This window comes from Ranitomeya imitator, chromosome 2 (genome assembly GCF_032444005.1).
Source record: "Ranitomeya imitator isolate aRanImi1 chromosome 2, aRanImi1.pri, whole genome shotgun sequence".
NCBI lineage: Eukaryota > Metazoa > Chordata > Amphibia > Anura > Dendrobatidae > Ranitomeya > Ranitomeya imitator.
In genome coordinates this window covers 341,200,934-341,218,321 of record NC_091283.1, presented here as the reverse complement: position 1 = coordinate 341,218,321, position 17,388 = coordinate 341,200,934, and the positions used below count along the sequence as shown (strand labels likewise).

Sequence of the window (17,388 nt, the reverse complement as noted above, 5' to 3'; positions counted from 1 at the left end):
TTATTAAATATAAAAATTCTGATCTCGTTGTGCGCAAATTTATTTTGAACTATATCTTTTTCCTGACAAAAAAGTGGTGGTTGCAGCAATACGAGATCTTTTATACTAAGCGCCGCTGCAACTTTTTATAATATAATATAATTAATTCTATAATCTCCGCAAATATTCGACAAATTAATAGGCTAATATTGCAAATTCGGCGTACGTAATCCAAATCTAACATTAAAATATTTGCTTATCACTACTCCAGACAATCGGCGGCTATTTTCTCTGCTAGGAACCTGCATCCCCTTGGCATGGAAATGCTTGCCCCGCTTCCTGCACATGCTTAAAGCAGCAGGGCACCTGTAATCTATTAGGGCTGTCTGTGTTGTGATGCTCTGTGTATAAAATGCATCCTCCCCTTAAGGGAGGTGCCTGGGCAACGTGTTCATTCTGTAGGATCGTTGCCTGCTGCTCAGGCCACACTCTGCTGTGCTCTACTATTTAAAGACTGTTTCTCTGCATTATACTAATTCCTCTGTCTCCACAGAATCCTCTGCTGGCAGTTCCGTATCCTGGATTCCTCTGGGCACTATCCAGATACCACTATCGGCTGGATAAGTCTTTCCAGGATTACACGGAACTTCTGGGATTCTCTCCACCGACAGAGCCAGTATTTCACAGTCTCGTCTGTACGGGTAGAACCTTGGCTCCGGGATTCGCGGCACTTAGGCCTCCTGGTGTTGTGACGTGGAATCTCTGTATAGGGGTATACCTTGCCCGGTGCTCCACTACGTAGTACAGTGTTGTAATCCAGAGGGTCCTCACCTCAGGCACCTTTTCCCTTTTGTTAAACTTCTTTTCATAAATATCTTTGGTTTTATGAAGCTCATTCTCCTGTCTCTTGAGTATCGGCTATACAGCTACCACTGCACCATCAGTGGTCTAGTGAATCCACTATACATCATCACACCCTGTGGACGTTACAATGAGTGTCTGAGCAAAGGGTCTAAATACCTAAGACCATGTGATATTTCAGTTTTTCTTTTTTAATACATTTGCAAAAATGTCTTTTTTTCAGTCAAGATGGGGTGCAGAGTGTACATTAATGAGAAAAAAATTAACTTTTTTAAATTTACCAAATGGCTGAAACAAAGAGTGACAAATTTAAAGGGATCTGAATACTTTCTGTACTCACTGTATGTAGCCTTTTTCTATTAATATAGTAATGTCCAGAAAATTAATAGATTTGTCACTGATAGTTGATGTAAACTGTAGATTAACATTATTTTTATTAATATAATTTAAAAACATATTCAATGATCAAGGACCCCCTGACCAAATAAAAATGACATCATCTATGAATCATTTCCATAGGACAAGACCTGCAAAGGGCTCCTGGTAGGGCCAGAGGGTAATATCCTCTCACCTACCAACATATAGATTAGTGAAACCTAGTGAGAATCTGTCCCCATCGCAGTACCCCATGTCTGTAGATAAAACTGATCATCATATTTGAAATAATTGTGTGTTAAAATGAACTATATCGCTTGAGTAATAACATTTATTTGTTATAAGAGTATCAGGTCATCTTCTCCTTTTTTTAAAAAACATAAATAACTACCTCACAACCTTTCCCACAACAATTACAATGTAAAGGGATGTTATGTCCAATGTGCCTAAAATGTAATGTGGTTCCCATCTGATGGTCTTTAAAATTTGTAATATATTCTTTGTGTCTTTAATATATGTTGGAAGCTTTGGGACAAATTTCTGTAAAATATGGTCCAGATTATCTGACAAATTCGCTGTCAGACAATTTATACCATATATAATTTGCCTACCCGGCGGATTTGATTCGTTTTTATTAATTTTTGGGATTTGATAGAACATTGCTACACGTGGATATTGAATATTTATATTCCTGTAAGGATAAAATGTTCATTACTTTTCCTGTATCAAGCAGCTGATTCATTACCTGAGGTGGATACAGGTCAAGTTGCCTACGTCATCTCCAATTCCGTATGGAGCACCTTACTCAGAGGGAGACACGTTTCGGGAGTTAAGAGAGAGCGAGATAAGATAGGCTTTTTTCACTATCAATTAATTTTAGTGCATACACCTTTTAAACAACACTTCCAATCCTGCTTCTTAAATGTACTGTCTCATGAATGCTGCTGCATCCTTTTTCAGGCTTATAAGCGTTGCGTCTCACACAACCTCATAAGCCGAGTGGTTCTACCTTTAATTATCAACCTTTTAACGTGGATAAGATCCTATTGTGCTTTTGCATTTCTTTACAATTTGTCAATAACATATATAGTTTCTCCCACTATGAGTTATTTTTGATGGTCAACAAAACATGATTTTCCAGAAATTTATTTTTCATACTCTATGTATGATAATGGCTTGTGGGAATTTTGATGTTTTAAGGGGTTGTCCATTACTTGGACAACCCCGTCTCATTCCTCATGTTTGGTCCTGTTAAAATGAAAACACAATCTAACCTCCAATGCCAATGCTATTTCAGAGGTGTCAATACTTGTGCTCCTGGGGCTTATGTGAGGTTGTTACGTGATGTGAACTATGCTCCCAATCAGCGCTGGCGTCACTGTCCCCAGCTTCGGACAAATCGAACATCACGAAAAAGTCAAAGTGCAGCCGCAGCCCTGACTTCCTGTTGTTGTACAATACGTCCAAAGATGGGGACAGTGAAGCCAGCGCTGATTGGGCACAGGGTTCATGTGATGTAACAACCTCATGTGAGCCCTGGGAACGCAAGTGCTAACACCGATAGAACGGCGCTGGCACGGAAGGTATGAGTGCTTTTATTTTAATGAGACCAAATATGAGAAATGACGAGGGGTTGTCCTAGTAGCGTACAACGTCTTTAAGAAGGGAAAAAATGGTTAAAACATTTCAATATTCTTGACATGAAAAAGGCTTCTCCCCTGTGTGACTTCTCTGTTTATTAAACATTGATTTCCATGTAAAACATTTCCCACATAAAGAGCAAGAAAAAGGCTACTACCCTTTGTGACTTTTTTGGTGACTAAGAAGAGATGAGTTCTTCACAAAACATTTTCCACATTCTAAACAGAAAAAATACTTCTCCCCAATATGAATTCTCTGGTGCTTAATAAAATATGATTTACCATTAAAAAATTTGACACATTATGAACATGAAAAAGGCCTCTCCCCTATGTGAAAACTTTGGTGTGTAACAAGATTCCATTTCTGTTTAAAAAATTTCCCACATTCTGAACAGGAAAAAGGCTTCTCTCCTGTGTGAGTTCTCTGGTGCTTAACCAAAGCTGATCCCTGGTTAAAACATTTCCCACATTCTAAACAGGAAAATGGCTTTTCCCCTGTGTGGGTTCTCTGGTGCTTAACCAAAGATGATTTCTGGTTAAAACATTTCCCACATTCTGAACATGAATATGGCTTCTCCCCTGTGTGAGTTCTTTGGTGTATAACAAGATTCCATTTCAAGCTAAAACATTTTCCACATTCTGAACAGGAAAAAGGCTTCTTCCCTGTATGAATTATTTGGTGCTTAACAAAATGTGATTTCTGTATAAAATATTTCCCACATTCTGAACAGGAAAAAGGCTTTTCCCCTGTGTGGATTCTCTGGTGGTTAACCAAATCTGATTTCTGGTTAAAACATTTCTCACATTCTGAACAGGAAAAGGGCTTCTCCCCTGTGTGAATTCTCTGGTGCTTAACAAAACTTGATTTCTTTGTAAAATATTTCCCACATTCTGAACATAAAAATGGCTCCTCCTGTGTGTGAATTCTCTTGTGACTAGCAAGATCTGATTTCTGGTTAAAACATTTCCCACATTCTGGACAGGAAAAAGGTTTCTCCCCTGTGTGGGTTCTCTGGTGGTTAACCAAATCTGATTTCTGGTTAAAACATTTCTCACATTCTGAACAGGAAAAGGGCTTCTCCCCCGTGTGAGTTCTCAGGTGCTTAACAAAACTTGATTTCTGTATAAAATATTTCCCACATTCTGAACATAAAAATGGCTTCTCACCTGTGTGAGTTCTTTGGTGTATATCAAAATTCCATTTCCGGTTAAAACATTTTCCACATTTTGAACAGGAAAAAGGCTTCTTCCCTGTATGAATTCTTTGGTGTTTAACCAAACTTGATTTCTGTGTAAAATATTTCCCACATTCTGAACAGGAAAAAGGCTTCTCCCCTGTGTGGGTTCTCTGGTGGTTAACCAAATCTGATTTCTGATTAAAACATTTCTCACATTCTGAACAGGAAAAAGGTTTCTCCCCTGTGTGAGTTCTCCGGTGCTTAACAACACTTGATTTCTGTGTAAAATATTTCCCACATTCTGAACATAAAAATGGCTTCTCCTCTGTGTGAGTTCTCTTGTGACTAACAAGATCTGATTTTTGGTTAAAATATTCCCCACTCTTGGAACAAGAAAATCGATTCTCCGCTGTGGGAATTTTTTGATGTTTAAGAAAAGATTTTTTGAGGGGAAAACTATTTCTATATTCTGAACTTGAAAATGGCTTCTTTGCTTTAGGAGCAATTCGTTTTTTAATGCTTATTTTGTGACTTTGATTATCCTTAGTATTTGGTAATGAATCAGAAGACAGGACCTGTCTCAAAGGAGAAGACGACAGATCTTTGCTGTGAAGGGATAATGGTATATCTTGAGTAATGGCATTCACTTCAATTGTATCCTGTGGGACCTCAAGATCATCTAATTTACAAATTGAAGATGTCAGCTGTCCCTTTGATCTCCTGGTACAGTCATCTGCCAAGAATAAAACCAATTATTATTTTTTAAGATAATATCCTTTTATACTTTCTAACATTTTTACTAAAACTATCGGTAAAAATAGAAAGTTATGTAATAATATTGTACTATTCACCAACACAATAACAGTTCACAGTCTAAGAGAAAACCTCATAGCAGTGGGGAATGCTGTTGAACTGATTGTTCATTATGCCTCCCAAATATGTGGAATAAAAAGCCACCAAACAATATTATGTAGGCAAAAATAATACCAATAAAAACTTCTACTCATCTCACAAAAATTAAGTCCCCATTCAGGCCCTACATCTGTCAATGGAAAAACAGAGGTTTTCACATTATTAGTGGCTCAAAGGCTCTTGGTAGGCAATATGGCTCAGATAAACCATTCCAGCAACATCTGCTCTTGAAAAGTCGAACTTCTCTCATTTCTGAGCCTAGCAGTTTGCCCAAACCACACGTAGCATCCATATATTTAGCACTACTGTAACGACAACAACCCACTTAATTTACGGTGTGTTTACCGCACCTGGGGCACTATATGGGCACTATGCGTTGGGTAATAAATGGCACATGTGCGATTTTCACTCACCAGCATCCACTGCATGCTAATTTCTGGAAATTGCCTGTGGAATCAAAATAGTCACTAGTCTTATAGATTAGTTAGAATTTCCAAAATGGAGTTATATTACATGGGGATTTCTACTGCTCTGGTTTTCTGACATTTTGTTATGTTAGGCCATCTGCAAATGGTGTCACATTTTCTCTGGGATCCAATCCAGCACCGTCTGCATCTGTCATTAAACACTACCTTATTTATTCTGCAAACGACAAAAAACTTACTGGCACATACATATAGACTAGTGTGAATAGGTGCATACCAGGAGGAGCTCCCTCTATATACAATATACAAAAAAAGGTTGCACTCTATCATGGTAAAGCAAGTCAATGTGAGAAATATATGAAGTGCTTCACAGAAGTTTAGAACGTAGAGGCGTGAAAATAAAAAATCACATTTTTTTCCCCAAAAATGATCTTTTAGCAACAATTTTTTTTATTTTCACATGTGTAAAAGGAGAAAATGGACCAATAAAGTTGTTGTGCAATTTCTTCTGAATACATCGATGCCCCATATGTGGGGGAAAACCACTCTTTGTGTGCACGGCAGGGCTTAGGAGGGAAGGAGCACCGGTGTACTGTAGAGAATATCAGTACTCCAGTATTGCCGAAGCTTTAGCTTTCGGAATATGCCCATGTGCAGCACAATTCCCCAAAATGTCATAATCTCTGCTGCATTTACCTATCTGGTATATGACGACGTGGAATTTGGGGTGAAAAATTGTTGGGCATACAGTTTTGTCTGGGCCACCATAAGATTTATTATTTCATCACTGAAAAAGAAATTGAAGAAGTCAATTTCAGTGAGGCCAGTGGTGTCAAACTGGATTACTGGGTTGCTGCTGAAATCCGGAATGATGGGCTAATAATTTTTTGGAGGTGCAATCAATGGGATAGATTTCTGCAGGAGGTGCCTGAGTCCTAGGACGCCTTGATGGGGGGTCCTTCCTCACTAGAGGAGGAGGGATAGAGGAATTTGGGGTCTTTGTGACTGGCTGAATCCGTGTTGGATGCAAGGAAGGTGTAAGCCTCCTCTGGTGAATAGCACCTTCTTGACGAATGGGCCACTTTTTTTATATTTTTTAAAACCCCGGGGATGTGTATGTAAGTGGTGCTTTTACACGTGTAATGTGTGGGGTTTGTGTATAGGGTACTACTTATTATAACAAAAACAGAGAGAAAAAAGTAGAGAGAAAAAATGTAGAAGAAACGAAAAAATGAAAAGAAAAATCAGTAGCAAAAAAATAAGTTTGTATAAAAAAAAGTGTAAATTTACCCTACGCAACTAAATCTTTTTTTTTTTCAAAAGAAAAACGAACGCCACTAACAATGTGACGTATGCTCCCCTAGTGCACTCACTAAAACTTAGACAATGCAACTAATTATTCTTTTTACAAAAGAAAAGTGAACGTCACCAAAAGTGTGACGTACGCTCCCCTAATGCACTAGATATTTTCCGTCGATAGCAGATTTTTTTATGCAAAAAAAAGACGCTACCTCCCTACCTATAAAACTACTCTGTACTATTTTTTTTCTAAAAGATTATCTGTCATCACTAACGCTGTGACGCCGGCTACACTAACACGCTACCTCGCTACCACTAAACTACTCTGTACAATTTTTTTTTCTCTAAAAACAAGACCGGTTGTCACTAATGCTGTGACACCAGCTAATCTACGTCTAAAACTACACTGTACTAACTACTATTATTTTTTTCTAAAAATCGGACGTCATTTAGACTACGATGTCCGCTACGCTAACTAGCTAAAAAAAGAAAAATTCCAGTGGCGCAGTCTCTGATCAGCAGCGATACTGAGCAGAGCACAGCGGACACAGGAAGAGCACGAAAGCTCTGCGCAGGACGCCGCGCACACAAAAAAGCGCAAAAAAATGCAATAAAAATTCAATTGGAGGGGGAGAGGGGGTTCTGGAACAGGGATGGGGGGACTGGGAAAGGGGACATCACCAAACACTGACGCCGACTACGCTACTTTGCTACGTCTAAAACTACACTGTACTAACTACTATTATTATTTTTTTCGTCCACTACGCTAACTAACGTATATACTCGAGTATAAGCCGAGATTTTTCAGCCCAAATTTTTGGGCTGAAAGTGCCCCTCTCGGCTTATACTCGAGTCACGTGGGCGGCAGGGTCGGCGGGTGAGGGGGAGAGGGCGCTGAGGCATACTCACCTAGTCCCGGCGCTCCTGACGCTGCCCCTGCCTGTCACACTGTCTCCGGGTGCCGCAGCTCTTCCCCTGTTCAGCGGTCACGTGGGACCGCTCATTAGAGAAATTAATATGGACTCCACTCCCTTAGGGGTGGAGCCACATATTAATTCCTCTGAGCGGTGCCAGTGACCGCTGACAGGAAGAGCTGCGGCACCCGGAGACAGTGTGACAGGCAGGGGCAGCATCAGGAGCGGCAGGACTAGGTGAGTATTTTATATTCACCTGTCCACGTTCAACATGCCGGGCGTCGCTCCATCTTCCCGGCGCCGCTCTGTCTTCCCGGCGTCTCTGCGCTCTGACTGTGCAGGTCAGAGGGCGCGATGACGCATATAGTGTGCACGGTGCCCTCTGCCTGTACAGTCAGTGCAGAGAGACGCCGGGACGAGACGCCGGGAGCTGCAATCAAGAGAGGTGAGTAGTATGGCTTTTTTTTTTTTTTTTTTTTTTATTATTGCAGCAGCAGCAATGGCAGAGCTTTATAAGGAGCATATATGGGGCAAGAATGAACGGTGCACAGCTTTATAAGGAGCATATATGGGGCAAGAATGAACGGTGTACAGCTTTATAAGCATATATGGGGCAAGAATGAACGGTGCACAGCTTTATAAGGAGCATATATGGGGCAAGAATGAACGGTGCACAGCTTTATAAGGAGCATATATGGGGCAATGAACGGTGCACAGCTTTATAAGGAGCATATATGGGGCAAGAATGAACGGTGCAGGGCACTATATGGCACAGATATGGGGCAATAATGAACGGTGCAGAGCACTATATGGCACAGCTATGGGACAAGAATGAACGGTGCAGAGCACTATATGGCAGAGCTATGGGGCAAGAATGAACGGTGCAGAGCACTATATGGCACAGCTATGGGGCAAGAATGAACGGTGCAGAGTACTATATGGCACAGCTATGGGGCAATAATGAACGGTGCAGAGCACTATATGGCACAGCTATGGGGCCATAATGAACGGTATGGAGCATCTATTTTTATTTTTGAAATTCACCGGTAGCTGCTGCATTTTCCACCCTAGGCTTATACTCGAGTCAATAAGTTTTCCCAGTTTTTTGTGGCAAAATTAGGGGGGTCGGCTTATACTCGGGTCGGCTTATACTCGAGTATATATGGTAGCTAAAAAAAGAAAAATTCCAGTGGCGCAGTCTCCGATCAGCAGCAAAACTGATCAGAGCGCTGCGGACACAGGAAGAGCACGAAAGCTCTGAACAGGACGCCGCACACACAAAATAAGCGCAAAAAAAGTGCGCTGAAAATTCGAGGGGGGTACTGGAACAGGGATGGGGCGACGTCACTAAACACTGACGCTGGCTACGCTACCTTGCTATGTCTAAACTACACTGTACTAACTACTATTATTTTTTTTCTAAAAAAAAAACAAAAACGGACATCGCTTAGACTGCGATGTCCGCTACACTAACTAGCTAAAAAAAGATAAAAGTCCTGTGGCACAGTCTCTGATCAGCAGCCATACAGATCAGAATGCTTCGGACACAGGAAGAGCACAAATGCTCTGCGTGGGAAGCCGTACACAGGAAAAAAAGCGCTAAAAATTCAATTGGAGAGTTGGAGGGGGGTTACTGGAACAGGGATGGGTGACTGGGCACAGTGAGGCGGGGAGATGCTGCTGCTTTGATCAAAGGAGTCACACAGCAAGCAGTATACAGTAGGTAGATACAGAAGAATCACTCTTGAGCAGGATGCTGAAGGAGGCAGGAGATCGCGAGGGAGATCACACTGCCACAAATGGATTCTTTCTCTCCGGTAAACAGAGGGGCATGGAGAACCGCTGTGCATGCCAAATCTGAGGTAATCATGGCGTGCAGGGCGGTGATCCCTATTTTAGATTAACCTCTTTGGCGCTGATTGGCTAGAAGCTAATGTTCAGCCAATCAGCGCCATAGGGGTTAATCAGGTGAGGTGACGTGGTGATAACACCACCCACTGTGACTGCAGTGATTAGTGCTACGTCACACAGCACCGATGACAGCATGGCCCATGTTTGTTTGTTTTACCTTTATTGTCACATTGCTGTGATTGGCTGGTCAGAATTAAAAGGCCAATCACAGCGATCGCCGATGCGGGGGGGGGGGGAGGGCGGCGGTGCAGCACCCCGGGGCGACGTGCAGGGATGGTCTGCTGTCAGGGACAGCAGCCATCGGAACCCGATCACCGCGCGATGCCGCGCCGTGACTGGAAAATGTACGGCACATTTCGCGAAGGGGTTAAATCACAGAGATATGTCACACAAAACACTTAATAAGTAACATTTCCCACATGTCTACTTTATGTCAGCACAATTTTAGAAACATTTTTTTTTTAATTTTGTTAGGATATTACGAGGGTTAAAAGTTGACCAGCGATTTCTAATTTTTCCAACAAAATTTACAAAACCATTTTTTTAGGGACCACCTCACATTTGAAGTGAGTTTGGGGGGTCAACATAACAGAAAATACCCCAAAGTGACACCATTCTAAAAACTACACCCCTCAGGGTGCGCAAAGCCACATTCAAGACGTTTATTAACCCACAGGTGCTTCACGAGAACTAATGCAATGTGGAAGGAAAAAATGAACATTTTACTTTTTTCACAGAAAATTTACTTTGGAACTATTTTTTTTTTAATTTTCACAAGGGTATCAGAAGAAAATGGACCACAAAATTTTTTGTGCAATTTCTCCTGAGTATGCCAATACCCCATATGTGGGGGAAAGCTACTGTTTGTGTGCATGGAAGGGCTTGGAAAGGAGGGAGCACCATTTGACTTTTTGAACGCAAAATTGGCTGGAATTAATTATGGCGCCATGTCGCGTTTAGAGACCCCCTGATGTACCTAAACAGTGGAAAAACCCCCAATTTTAACTCCAACCCCAAACCCAACACACCCCTAACCCTAATCCTAACCCTAACCACAACCCTAACCCCAACACACCCCTAATCCGAATCCCAACCCTAACCACACCCCTAACCACAACACAACCCTAACCTTAACCCTAACTATAACCCTAACCAAAAATCTAACCCTAACACACCCCTAATCCTAACCCTAACATTAATCCTAGCCATAACCTTAGCCCTAACCCTAGCCCTAACCCAACTCACTTTAGCCCAACTCAAACCCTAATGTGAATACATTAATTTTATTTCATTATTTTTCCCTAAGTGGGTGATAAAAGAGGTTTTTATTTACGATTTTTTTATTTTAATCACTGTGATAGTGTCTGTGGTGAAATATGTGTGTGTGTGTATATATATATATATATATATATATATATATATATATATATATATGTGTAGTGGCATATGTCTAGGGTTATATGTGTGACTAGTGATAATGTAGCATCTGTCCTGAAGGCAAGTCGCAATAGTCGTTAATAGGTACTTCCTTGGGACAAGTAAGTCAGTGTCTATCACAGTGATCAAATTAACCAATAGGAACATTTTCCTATTGTTGCCGGGTGTTGGCAGGCAGATCTCGGTAGGAGCAATACGCATGCACTCGCCATTTTCTCCCGGAAGACACTGAGGAATATCATGGGGGGGATTCCTGGATTCCAGAGGTACAGGGGGGTGATCGGGTGACCCTATTTCTCTCTCCTCTGATGTGCGATGACATCAGAGGAGAGAGAAATTAAATGGAAAATAGGACTTTTTTCTTGCAGTTGCCGTTATACCGTCCTGAATCATTTTCTCTGGGGTCTCATCTACCCCCGGTAGCCAAGACCATGGAGAAATTCTGACTCTGGGGGCCCTATACACTTTTTAAGTATCCTTTATTGCTGCCGTGAAAAGACGTATCGGCGGTCATTATGGGATTAAAATCACCACAAGCTGAAAAGTGGAGTGCTCAGTCAGTAAGCTAAGATACAAACAACAAAAAACTGACTGGCACATCCAGACTAGTGTGAATAGGTGCATACCTGGAGGAGCTACCTCCATATACAATATAAAAAAAAGGTTGCACTCTATCATGCTAAAGCATGTCAATGTGAAATATATGAAATATGCATTATTTATTCTGCAGGCAGCTCTGGTAATGGAGGAGATGTCGGAAGGGGTTAAAGGGTGATAGATATAAAAGACATCTACTGAAATGATCAAACTTAAGTCTTCTTCAGTAAAAAAAAAGGAGAAATTATTGATGAAACAACTCAGGAGTAATTAGAGTATGTGGCTCAGTGCCTCTTGACAATCTAAACTATCGTAAAGGCCAATATTTTCTGTCAAATGAGTTTCAAGAAGAAAAATGATGCATTTAAAGAGAACTTTGTATAATATTGCAGAACTGAGGTGTCTTAAATTTAGATCTTGGGCATTTGGCAGAGGAAATTGAGATCTTTTTTAAAGACTACCAGGGAGTTACAGACATACGTCAGGGCGGCCTATCATAGCACAATCAAACTACTCATTTATGGTGAACCATTGGAGCTGCTATAAGTCCTGGCCAGAGGAGTAGAGAAAGTATTAGTGCTCCTCATTTCAGGAGAGGTTGTGCAGTAATCTGAATTCCTCAGGACTGAAAACGTAATTTATGATGTGGAGTGAATCCATGAAACCAGGGCTCAAGCCATGTCAGCACCTCTTCTACAGGCGTGAATTAATTTATATTACAGCCATCAACCATGCACACCTTAGAGATATATCATAGCACAGGTGTAATGGTTTTATGTAGTTTATCACAATCCTGTTTGAAGTTAGTCGGTTTTAAAAGAAACTGAAAAGTCAGGATAAAGGGAAACTTTGCTGTTATTTTAAAGAAATTCACACTTTACCATCACTGCATATTAAATGTTGTCTATCATAAAACTGAAGCTTGGCCAGAAAGACTGGACCTGGTCTCATAGGGACCATATTAGCACATTCAGCAGCACAGAAGGGAGAGAAGGTAGATTCATCCAATAAGATATCAGGGATCTAGGAAGCCAACAGCATCATTACCCTCCACTTTCTCTTACAGGCCCAACATAATATTTTTCTTCAAGTGATGTTCTAACTTGTCAGCACATTCTACGTACACTGTCATATGGCTTTGTAGTTTACAGATCTGGGCAGGTAAGGGTCAGCATCTTCTTATCCCAGAGGGTAGGTGCATCTTCCAGGTTCTAACTTCTATAGCAAAGAGTTTCCACAGCGCACAAAAATATTTGACCAGTTTTAGATGGAGGAGAATGTTGTGGTCTAGAGGCAAAATGGTGATCACACGATTGTGATATGACCGGATCACAAGACCGATAAAGCAGCCACAGCTGTTGACTGAGAAGAATCTGTGACTCCTCTGCATTTAGTGGTTACTACTCACCTGGGTAGTCATATGTAGGAATCTCCTCTTTACACCACTCATCACCCCTCACATATGTCTCTGTAGTATTAATATGGGTCAGATCTTCACCCTGAAACAAATATTGTAAAAGTCACAGACAGATGGAGAAGTCGCATCTATGATCAGCTCTAATCCTGCCATCTCCACCGTTCTCATTACTCAAGTATAAATCATATAATACTGGTGGATAGAACAAGACTGAGCACAAGAACTTCACAGCCGTCTACACCAGGGGTGTCAAACTGCATTCCTGGAGGGCTGCAAACAGGTCATGTTTTCAGGATTTCCTTGTACTGCACAGGTGATAATTTAATCACCAACTCATTATTTGTGTAGGTGATTAAATTATCACCTGTGCAGTACAAGGAAATCCTGAAAACATGACCTGTTTGCAGCCCTCCAGGAATGCAGTTTGACACCCCTGGTCTACACATCATAAGGGAGATCTCATGACACCTCTCCATCTACCTGATGATCCTGAGGAACATTGGGATCTTCTTGTTTGCAGTCCTGTGGAAGAAGAGGACGGGGACATGTCTCTGGTGGTGTCCTCTTACTGGATAGATCTGGAGGAAACACATACAGGGACTGAATTCATTCTTCATATACAGATAATTATAGGCCGTGTGTATTTAGTCCTGTCTATTACCTGGTGATGTGAGGGGCTGGGGAACCTCCATCATGACGTACTTGTAGAGATCTTTGTGTCCTTTTAAATACTCCCACTCCTCCATGGAGAAATAGACAGCGACATCCTGACACCTTATAGGAACCTGACACACACAATGATACCGTCATCCCCCTGATTCCTTCATAGCATTACTGTATAATGTCCCAGCATTCCCACCAGTGTCACCTCTCCAGTCAGCAGCTCAATCATCTTGTAGGCGAGTTCTAGGATCTTCTGGTCATTGATGTCCTCATGTATCAGGGGGTGAGGTGGAGGCCTCATGATTGGACTCAGAGGTCTTCCCCATCCCTCAGACACAGGGTCCAGACGGCGTTCACTAGAAGTCTTCTTCGCTACTGTGTAATCCTGGTTATGGAGAGACACATTAATACATCTCACTACAGACATTTCCAGAGTTTTCACCTCTCCAGTTCTGTCCATCTGTTATTCCCATAGATAAGAATGATGTAATGTGACGTCATCAGAATCTCTCACCTCTCCAGTAAGCCGGAAGAGGATCTCTAGGGTGAGGTGTAATATCCTCTCCGCCATCTTGTCTCTGTCCATATCCATCTTTGATAGGAAAATCAATAAAATTATTTTCTATGGAAGATCTTCACTGAGAGGATCCGATATTGTAGAGACCTGAATAAGAAGAAGATGAGCCGATGTAACATCATAAAAATCCTGTGTAATAACACAATTACTGGAGATAATAAGGGAAACATATGAGATTTATTATTTTACAGTATTTAGTTTTCTTCTTTACAGTGTAACAGTGTCACTGGTAATGTGCTAGAGGGGAGATATGTTTTACTGAGGTTATTTTTTATTATTATTCATTTTTATAGCGCCATTTATTCCATGGCACTTTACATTTTCTTCAGTGATATGAACCTGGAAGTTTACTACAGCATGTTATGTTCCCATTAGAGTTCTTGAATTCTGTGGGGTCTCCTGGATGTCCCCGCAGAGGCTCACTATAAGGATAAGAGCTCCGATAATGTTACTTAAGAACCTTCACCACAAATTATGTAACGGCGCAATGTCGTGTGTCCGCGTCTCAGCCCAGCGTTACCGGGACCACTATTCTTATGGGACATTAAGGGGAAATGTTTCCATCCCGCGTCTCCCCCCTCATTACCAAACGACACGTCCCCCATTATAGGAGTCTGCAGTTCCCAATCCAAACTGTATTTACTATGACCAGAAACAAAGCACAAGGTCAATCACTGACAGGAGCCGAGGAATCTGGGGGAGATGTCACATGGGGAACACTGCTTGTTCTAGGGCGGAGACCCCAAAATCTCCATATATGAGGGGAAACGGAAAATGCTGTTTACCAGAAAGCTCCAATAGACGATGGTGTATCTGTAACCAGCCTGACCCCTCTGTCCATTACCCAATGATTGGTTACACTGGGGGAGGGGTGAAGGGTTGCACTATGCGGTCTCTCTCCTAATTTATGTGTTTGTGAAAGGAGAGTAAAATTTAATATTTAATAAAAATTCATTCAAAACGTTGTTTTTGTCTCCTCAGTGTTACCACAAATGTGTAACAAAAAAACAACTTTTAACAACAGACAAACAAAAAAGATGAAAAAACTAATTGTAAATGCTGAAGGCATCAATGCCAAGGGGAAACTGAAAGTGTATCCTTAGCGGAACCACAATTTGCATATCATTGTTCGGGAGCCAAGCCGCGAGTATATTACTAGTAGGTTATAATCCTGTCACTCTATGGTTGCGTAGTAGTTGCTTCTTTCCCTTTGTTCTTGTTACTTGTGTCATTTATTATCTTTTTGTCACGTATGTGTATTGGTTCTGACATTTGGGATCTTGTTGTCATGTGACAATCACGACAGATGCAGACCAGCGTGGACCAAGTAATACAACCCAACGCGTATCGCCCTACAGAGGAGGGCTTCGTCAGGGTCCACGCTTGGGTGGCTCTTTCTCTCCCTTATATTGTTTCACTTTGGGGGGGGTTCCCCTTACTCTGGCTGTTGTCCCCCTTGTCTTTTTTGGGGTCATATATGCCATAGGGAGTTATATTAGGGCCCGCCTATATGCATTTAGCTCCATGAGCCAGAGGGTTGGTCTCCCACTATAAATCAGGTGTGCGGACTTATTGCATTCGATATTTGTATTATACAAGTTATATTGATATGTGGACCAAGTGTACCTGGTATTACTGTTTTTAATTATGTTTTATGTTTATTGAAGTTGTGGTTTGTCAATAAAATTCTTGTTCTTATATTGTTCTATTATTATTTATTAGCCTTGTGGTGTGCATTCTTATGAGCGGCTTCTTTCTCTTTTGGTTGCTGCACTATAAGGCCTCTTTCACTTGTCCATTTATTTCCAGTACCGGAAAAACTAGTACCGGAGATATCCGTGTCTGTGTGTGTAATACTTGCGGTACACGTGTGGCAACCATGTGCCACTTGTGTCCCGCATCAGTACCACACGGATGGCCTCCGGGGAAGAAGTGTTACAGTTAGCACTGTTCCCCGGCGTCGGGTGCTGAACACATCTCTCTCATCATTCTCTCCTGCTCTGTCGGCGTTCGGCACAAGCAGAAGAGAATGATGAGAGTTATATTAAAGTCATGACGATGACAGCAGGTGGGGGCTTTTGGGGCAATTACTCCCATCAGCCGACACCTGCTGCCGCTAATAACAGAGACAGCAGGAGCGGATGATCAGGGAATTCCTCAGCCGCCACCTGCGATATAACTAAATAAATGAATGAATGAAAAACCTGATGTGGGTTCCCCCCTATTTTCTTTAACCAACCAGGGAAAACTCACAGCTGGGGGCTGCAACCCTCAACTGTCAGCAAGGTTGGTTATCAAGAATAGAGGGATGCCCAGGGCCGTATATGCCATTAGGCACTGAAGGGCAGGTGCCTGGGGCGGCAGCATGCTGGGGGGCGGTACCCGAGCAAGGTGTTTGTTTTTTTTTATATTTTAGTTTGGGTTCTTAGTCTGGGGTCAGCCCGCCCACCCACCTCTGCTCAGTCAGTCTGTCTTCAGAGCAGAAATGTTGCAGGGACGAGTCATGTGACCTGCCTGTGTCACGTGGTTCCTAGTTCTCCTCAACACCTAGCAGGAGCTGCTCTGGTTCACTGCAGATGCAGCCAGGCTCCCTGCTCTGCCGAGTGACCTCCAGCAGGTCAGTGCTGTGTGTCTGGTCTGACTCCTCAGTCCACTGCAGCTGGTGTGGGGGAAGGGGGGCGGACTGCACAACTTGTTTTACTTATTAGAATGGGAGGCAGACTTTGTGCTGGGTGTTTTAGAAGCTACAAGTGGGATATGCAGCCCCCAGTCTCTGTGGCAGGGGTTACTTACTAGCATATAGCTGTGCAGCCTGAGTGGAACTACAGGTCCCAGCACACACTGCAGAGCCGCAGCTTAGTGGATGGCTCCGTGCATTAGAAACCTAGTGAGAAGCCTATAGTCTTACTAAATGTAACACAGAATTACTACACAATGTGACATCTCCAGGTGTCAAGACTTGTGCAAAATTGTTACTAGGAGACCGGACAGCGGCGGCATCAGTATGGATGTAGCGGAGCAGAGGCGGCATCAGTATGGATGTAGCGGAGTAGAGGCGGCATCAGTATGGATGTAGCAGAGCAGAAGTGGCATCAGTATGGAAGTAGCAGAGCAGAGGCGGCATCAGTATGGAAGTAGCAGAGCAGAGGCGGCATCATTATGGATGTAGCGGAGCAGAGGCGGCATCAGTATGGATGTAGCGG

General features: G+C 42.2%; 1 protein-coding gene across 2 annotated transcripts in view; it reads right to left on the bottom strand.

The window, feature by feature from the left end:
- Nucleotides 1-1,068: 1,068 nt before the first annotated feature.
- Nucleotides 1,069-17,388, bottom strand: part of LOC138663670 (zinc finger protein 271-like) — a 34,109-nt gene continuing 17,789 nt past the window's right edge. Inside the window, exons 3-8 of one of the 2 annotated variants that reach the window (XM_069749957.1) lie at nt 14,123-14,272; nt 13,814-13,993; nt 13,607-13,730; nt 13,426-13,523; nt 12,937-13,027; nt 1,069-4,766 (exon numbers count right to left, since the gene is read on the bottom strand). In XM_069749957.1, the coding sequence (XP_069606058.1) occupies nt 3,157-4,766; nt 12,937-13,027; nt 13,426-13,523; nt 13,607-13,730; nt 13,814-13,993; nt 14,123-14,200 (2,181 nt within the window). In that variant the 5' untranslated portion in view covers nt 14,201-14,272 and the 3' untranslated portion in view covers nt 1,069-3,156. The remainder of the gene's footprint in view (nt 4,767-12,936; nt 13,028-13,425; nt 13,524-13,606; nt 13,731-13,813; nt 13,994-14,122; nt 14,273-17,388) is intronic. The other variant, XM_069749958.1, reaches the window with a different exon arrangement.